At 46.3% G+C, this 7070-nt stretch overlaps 1 protein-coding gene across 4 annotated transcripts; it reads right to left on the minus strand.

Annotated features, from left to right (window-relative positions):
- Positions 1–542: 542 nt before the first annotated feature.
- MRPS23 (mitochondrial ribosomal protein S23) lies at positions 543–6816 on the minus strand. Of its 4 annotated transcripts, none has more exons than XM_054585461.1 (5): positions 6559–6816; positions 5704–5874; positions 3543–3620; positions 3210–3336; positions 543–2585 (listed from the first exon to the last, which is right to left on the minus strand). In XM_054585461.1, exons 2-5 carry the CDS (start codon positions 5859–5861, stop codon positions 2433–2435), a joined length of 516 nt encoding a protein of 171 aa, XP_054441436.1. In that variant the 5' UTR covers positions 5862–5874; positions 6559–6816; the 3' UTR covers positions 543–2432. The 4 variants fall into 4 exon arrangements, with proteins under 4 accessions (XP_054441436.1, XP_054441434.1, XP_054441433.1 ...); XM_054585459.1 differs by lacking the exon at positions 6559–6816 and adding an exon at positions 6408–6506 and having other exon boundaries at positions 543–2579; XM_054585458.1 differs by lacking the exon at positions 6559–6816 and adding an exon at positions 6408–6506.
- Positions 6817–7070: the final 254 nt, after the last annotated feature.

Consider the following 7070-nt stretch of genomic DNA (forward strand, 5'->3'; position numbering starts at 1 on the left):
GGGGAGAAGAGTTGCCTCTCTGGAACGGAGACCAGGGAAAACCATGCAGGAGCACAAACAACAGGCCTGCTGTGCCAAGTGCAGTGAAGGGCGTGCAGTCTGGAAGGGGCTCCATTACGAGCCTTGAGGCTTGATTTGAGCATTAGGCGAAAGAACTAAGCAGGTGCCATTTGAAAAGGGGAGTGAAGGTAAGGTTTCCAAGGACAGTGGTGGCGAGGGGTGAGGGGGTCCTCCTGGCACCAGCAGCAGCATGTGCACTTCAAGTCCCCAAGTCGCACCCGCCCTTCAAGGCTCTCCGCGCAGTGTTCCTGAACTAGCCCAAGGCCGGTCTCTCTCCCGGACTCTCTACGATACTTTTATATCATAATTGACAAGGATGCCTGTTCGTCTTATTATTTTGGAAGTCCCTCTGGTCTTCCCAATTAGATTTTAAGCTCCTTAAAGGCAAGGATGAGGTTCCACTTCCATTACCTCCAAACAACAGGGTCCGGGACCTGATGGCTTCTGCCCACACCGACAGCCGGGAGAGTTCTGAATTCACACCTTTCACTAGGCTCCGATCACCAAGATTCAACCTAAAGAAGGTCTCCTCTAAGGGAAAGTCTCCCCACTTCTACCAGGCTTAGGTCTTCCTCCTGAGGCCCCGGGCTGACTTAACAAGATGAGAATGCACTGGTGAGGGTGTGGGGAAACGCATTCTCTCCTACGCTGCTAGTGGGCGGATAAGTTAGCAGTTTTCATGGAGGACAGTAACCAAAGATGACCTATTCCTTGACCCAGCAATACCACTACTAAAAATGCACCCCGTAGCTACACCAGCCTGTTTGTAGCACAAGAAAACACAGAAGCACGTTTGTCAACTGGGCATTGATTAAATCACTAGGCATCCACGCTCAGGATCTCTGAGACATATTAAGTGGAAAAACAAGGTACATAACAGTACGCAGTGTCCCAAAATATTTCTGGAAAGGAAATGGTGACAGCAGTGGCCTTGGCGGAGAACCAGTGGCTGGCTGGAGAGCAGGGGTGGACGGGAGGGTGGCTTCTCATCTTTAAATTTTGAACCATGTGCATGTGTAATTTAAGAATTATGCAACAAATAGCCTTTTAAACATGTCTTTGTCACTAGGGGACAGAAACTGCCCTTTACACCCCAGAAAGTTTAGAGAAGTTATGAGTGACCCGCGACTGTTCTTCTGAGAATGGAACCGCCCCCTCCACCTGGCCTCCTCCAAGGCCTGGCCCAGTTCAGGGAACCCAATGGCTGCCTGATGCTGGTGAACGGGTGAAATGTACTCCCCATCTAAAAGCAAAGCATTCCCCAGACGAGAGGAACTGCAAAGAATGATAAAGGTAAGGGCGTGCGGCGGGGCGGGGGGAGTGGAGGAGCAACACAGCTGAGAATTGCTTTTGCCTCATCTACCCATTCGCCTTCCATTATCTGAGCACCCATGTGCCAGGATGTGTACAGGCTGTGAGATGCACGCCCCACCCTCAGTCCACCAGGAGACTGAATCAACTGTACACAAACAACACGGGGTAGGAAAGCTACACGAGGTTTAAACTAAGGAATTTCTGAAGCAGCTATTACTAGTAGCTGAAAACCCCCAGCTTGATCACAAACACAAAGGTGACCATCTCAGAGGGGGATCTCATTTATTTAAAAGCAGGACATCATCGATGAGGATTTGCGAGCACACCTCGACACCCGGGAGGCAGGGGGGTGCCAGTGCGGACCATCATCTAAATTGGCTGCCCTCTATCGGCAATCCAAGAGATGCCATCTGGACCCAGGCTGGAGATGGGTGCAATCTTTCACCTACTCAGCAAAGCCTGTACTATGGGCAAGCCCATGTTAATCGTCTCTCGCACAGTCAATCCATGAGATTAAAGTTATAGTTTTGGCCTTTGGCTATTTTCAATGATAGGTCCTCGCTCTTACCGCAAAGCACAAGTCAGCTTGGCCTCTCAAGTTGAAGGTCAGTATTTCTATAGCAAAAAGGACACAGATTATCTACACACAGAAACCACTGACCAAAGACCACTTTATATGTGTAAGTAAAAGTCTGATAGATCCAGAGAAGAGAAACATGCCCGAGAATCAAATGTAGCCAGCCCACAACCTACTCAAAATGAGTCCCATTCAAGCAACATTTATAAAGGTTTCCTTGTGCTATTTACCATTTAAAAGTAAATTTACTTTAAGCCGCTAGGGAATTCTTTATTTAACACTATCCTAACATAAAAGTTCACACAACTGCTTCTTTCAAACCATGACACTGAGCTATATGACAACCTAGAAACAAGAACTAAAAGGCAAACATAATGCCTTGGAGATCCAGAAACATTTACGTAGCTCCACTGTTAAAAACTGTTCAACATCCATCTGGTGAATACCGTTCGGAAGTCAGTATACATGGTATACAAGTTCTTCAGGGAGGTGAGAGACCTTTCGACGGCTCTTCAGGTGCCTCCAAATGCTGGTCCTGTGAGACTTCTTCCAGGGGCTGCTTTTTTTCCAACTCAGTTTGGGGTTTGACACTCGTGGGTTCAGATTTCCAGGAAACATGACTACCGTCCTGTTGCTTAGAAGATCAGACATAAGTATGTCACACAGATGTTATCATTTCACTCAAGTAGCTGGCTGAAGCTACATAACTTAGGCACCTTCTCTCACTGAGTCAAAAACTTAACATTAGCCCTGGCTGGAGTGGCTCAGTGGACTGAGTGGTGGCCAGTGAACCAAAGGGTCGTCGGTTTGATTCCCAGTCAGGGCATGTGCCTGGGTTGCAGGCCCAGGTCCCCAGGAGGGGGCGCTCAAGAGGCAACCACACATTGCTGTTTCTCTCCCTGACTCCCTCCCTTCCCCTCTCTAAAAATTAAATCTTTTTAAAAAATTAACGTTAATATTTTTCATCAAATTCTATTCTAACAAACAACCAACATGATAAAAATCTCCATAGAGGCACAATTTCAAACCCCCTAATAACAACTCACTTGTTCCAAGGCTCAGTCACAACCACAAAATTCCAGTATACAACATCTAAGAGTATTTGGCCTGCAGTTTAGGGACATGAGCCAAGGTTGAGGAAAGAAAACCAAGCCTCCTTTAACCTCTGACAAATATTGCTTCTCAGCCTGTTGTCTAACATCAAGTGTAACCTGACAAATAGACAGCTAATCCTAACAACAATTTTGATAATACTCACAGCCCTTGCTTCTCCTACTCGTCTTAAAATGACACCTTCCGCCAATAAAGCCTTCCCTGTTTCCACAAATAATTTCTCTTCGTCTGTTTCTCCAAGTTTCTGTAGCTCAATGTACTTCTCCACAAACCTGGAATTCCAACAAGCAGTCACATCTTAGGTGTGTAATTGAGAGCTGTCAAGACCTGCTGTTACACAGTGTAAAGCGTGCCCTTAACAGATCTTCCCATAAGAACACTGCTGTCCTCTAGTGCAATTCAACAAAACTCCTCAAACTGATAAGTACATTTTTAAAAATAAAAAACAAAGTCACCTAGAGTTTATAAAATGGCTTACCGTTGACAGGTAGACTTGAAGTTTGGGTTGAACAGATCAAAAGCTTTTTGACCAGATCCGTAGGCTGAATAAAATTTCCTGGGAAATAAAAACACAAAATAAATCTCCAGTTATAGATTATGGCCAAGAACAGACCAAGAATTAACTGTTAGGCCCTCAGGAGTTAGGTATAACATGGCCTACAGAGCCTGAGCCTAACAGTTTTTGGTTTTTGTTTCTAAATAAGTAATGCATGCACATGGTAAACTTGCCAAATGCTACACAAAGGTATCCAAGTGAAAAGTAACACTGCTCCTCACCTCTACACCCAAATTCCCCAGTTCCCTTCTAGGAAGTAATACTAACCAGTTTCTTATATATCCATTCAGGAATATTCTATTAACATACAAGCATATAGGTATCTATCATTCCATCTCCAGCCACATTGTTTACCCTCAAGGAGAGTGAGCACTATTCTACATCTTGCCTTTTTTTACGTGATATTTCTTAGAGATCATTTCAAATCAGTGCATGCAGGTTGTTTCCAGCCCTTTGCTACTCTAAACAGTACTACAATGATTATCTTTACCTCTATTTCTTAGTGCACTGTGCAAATAAGTCTGTGCAATAAATTCATAAAAACGGTATTATTGGGTCAAGGTATGGGCACTTGTAATTTGGCCTTCTCAATTGCCAAAATGCTTTCCAAAGCATTGTGCCAATTTACACTCACACCAGCAACGTATGACAGTGCCTTCTTCCCCATGCCCCGACCAAATTACCCCTTCCAACTTTATGGTCTTTGTCAATTTGATAGGTGAAAAATTATAACTCATGGTAATCTTGGCTTTTTTTATGAGACAGATTGAGCGTCTTATCATGTTTAAAAGCAAACTGAATTTCCTTTCCTGTGACCTGCCCATTTGCCAATTTTTCCATTTGGTGGTCTTTTTCTTACTCACTTATAAGCAAACTTGATAGCAGTAAAAATAGGAATTTAGCCTTTCATCATACATGCTGTAAATTTTTTTTCCCCAGTATGCTGGCTGAGCTTTGATTTTGCTGACGGTACTTTTTTTGTGCAGAAAATTTTAATATTTTCCTTTATAGTTCTGGACTTTATGTCACTCTTAGAAAGGCCTCTATCGCTCAGACTATTTTTAAAGTTCTCCCATGTTTTCTTCCAGTACATTTATGATTTCACTTTTTAACATTTAGTTTTGATACATCTGGAATATATTTTGTTGTTTTAAGTTCTTAAAAATATAAAACACAACCTCCCCCCAAAAGCCACAAAGATAAATGTTCAAAAACCTACTTAAATAACGGGTGTTATTATTTTGGCATTGACAGTAATAAAAGAGAGCTATAAAATATTCCACGTTGTCCAATGGGCTATCTATCACCAACCGCCATTCACACAGCAGAAGTACAAATGATTTTAATGTATAAATGAACCTGGAAAGTAAGCTGACTATGCGCATCCAATGGACCTGAGCAGGAAAGTGTTGAAAAAGTATTTAATGCCCCAAAGATCTTGTGCCCTACCCTGAAAATTTCCTAGAACAGAAACGTACCAGTTTTCCTACCTCAAAGGAGGGTAGGGGGGTGAGGGGGTGGGGGAAATCCTCAAAAGAAACGTGCCTGGACCTCAGTAGAAAATATAACAACTCTATAAATCCTGTTTCCAGGAATAGGGGTCAGGATAAGGAATATGTATTAACTTCAATTAACTGGTACAATCTCTAATCTTAACATTTAAAAGAAACCATACAAATTCTAGGTATTAAAACTGACAAGTATTTGGGGGAAAGGGCTTTGTCAGTGACTCCCAGTTTGTTGACCTCCTCAAGCCTCAGAGGCCCCATGACTAACATGGAGAAAAGGTGCCTACCTTGCAAGGCAAGGCAAGACCTAAATGAGATAATGTCGCTTAAGTACTTAGCGTCGTGCCTGCCGCAGAACAGATGTGCAGAAACAGGTAGCTATAATTGCTGGGCTCCACGTTTTACTTCTCATAACTTCTCTTTCCCTCATATGCGGGAGGGCACTGATTCCCTAATTTTGCTAAATATACAAGCCCTTTTCCATAGGGAAAGCCCTGACTCCATTCCTATTTAAGTTATCAGACTGCTAGCTAAACCCTTCCCTCCGCAGTTCTGCTGCATCCTACCGCACTCACGCTCGAATCAGATCCTCGTGGTAGAAGATGTCCTGGATAGGAGATTTGGCTTTGCCATAACGCAAGCGGGGCCTTCGGAAGACCGGCTCCCTCAACGGCGGAAAGGCCTTATATATGTCAAACCAGAGGGGCTTCTCCTTCAATACCCCAGCCCGCATGAGATCCCGCGTCCTTAAGGAAGGAAAAGAACGAAAGTCAGTCGGTCACAACAGCCTGTCTTAAGCCCCTGAATCAGTCTAACCTTAGTCTGGGACACCAGCAGGATCACGGAGTCCGCAACACCGAACCGGAAGGAGGGCCTTGCAGGGGTGCCCCCAGACTACAGGTGAGCTATTTCCATATTCCAAAGCAACCTAACCCAGCTCGGAGTGTTAAGTCCTATCTCCATTGTGCGTCCCATCCCCTCGCCCTATGCCCGTCACGTCAAATGCAAAGGTCCAGCGGGGACCATCAGCCTCTTTTTCCCTTCCTCTTTCTAGACCTCCATTCGGGGAAGGGAGAGGTGCAATCTTGAGCGTGAAAAGATAAGTCCAAGAAGCCACATCGTCAGGCACAACTACTTAGAAGCAGGACAGAGCACAGATGGGCCTCCCAGGCTCAGACACCGCACCCTAGAGAAGGCCTCGCCCTGCTCACACCCACCCAAGCTAAGAGCCCCCCGCCTGGGGGAGCACCTTCAGCCCAACCCGGCTCCAAGCACGCACCGCGAGAAAATGCTACCCACGGTTTCCAGCCGACTCCCCGCCATGGTCGGGCCTCTCACCCAGCTCTTTGAGTGGCGACCGGAACCGGAAGCGCCAGCGGCAGGCAAAGGAGGCGTAAGTTGCTAGCCGAGCGGAGGATCTCAGGGCTTACCCTACAACCGTGACCGGAGACCAGAGCCAGGCAGAAGCAAGGGATCGGCCGAACTAGCGCGCTTCTCGGCTACTTGCCAGGTTCAGACAGGAGCACTCGAGAGCCGATCCGACCAGGCGGAGAGCGAGCCAAAACCGGGCAGATGCAATAAATAACCGATCGTGGGGAGGGATTAATTCTAGTGGTTGCTTGACCCTTTCTGGCCTCGCTAAGCTAACGCCTTATAGGTGGGGCCGCGCGGTGGAAAGATGGCGAGGAGGGAGGTGGAAGGCGCAGCCCACGTCCTGGGAGAGCCAACCAGAAGGTCACCAGCACTAGCCCCAGCTGCGCTTCATCTTGGTTGGAGTGACAGATGACGCAGAAGGAACCGAGGCTGGGGGAGGGGCAGTCACCTGCTCAGGGTCACCCCGGAGCTCTAGCCGCGGTCCTCCGTCTCCTGCCGTTTAGCTCTCCCTTTTCTACCCACGAAAGCCTAGGGCCTTGGAGCGCCACCTGCATCGTTTTAATAGGGA

The sequence above is a fragment of the Pteronotus mesoamericanus genome, unplaced genomic scaffold (genome assembly GCF_021234165.1).
Source record: "Pteronotus mesoamericanus isolate MK-2021 breed Mesoamerican mustached bat unplaced genomic scaffold, CSHL_Meso_final contig_84, whole genome shotgun sequence".
NCBI lineage: Eukaryota > Metazoa > Chordata > Mammalia > Chiroptera > Mormoopidae > Pteronotus > Pteronotus mesoamericanus.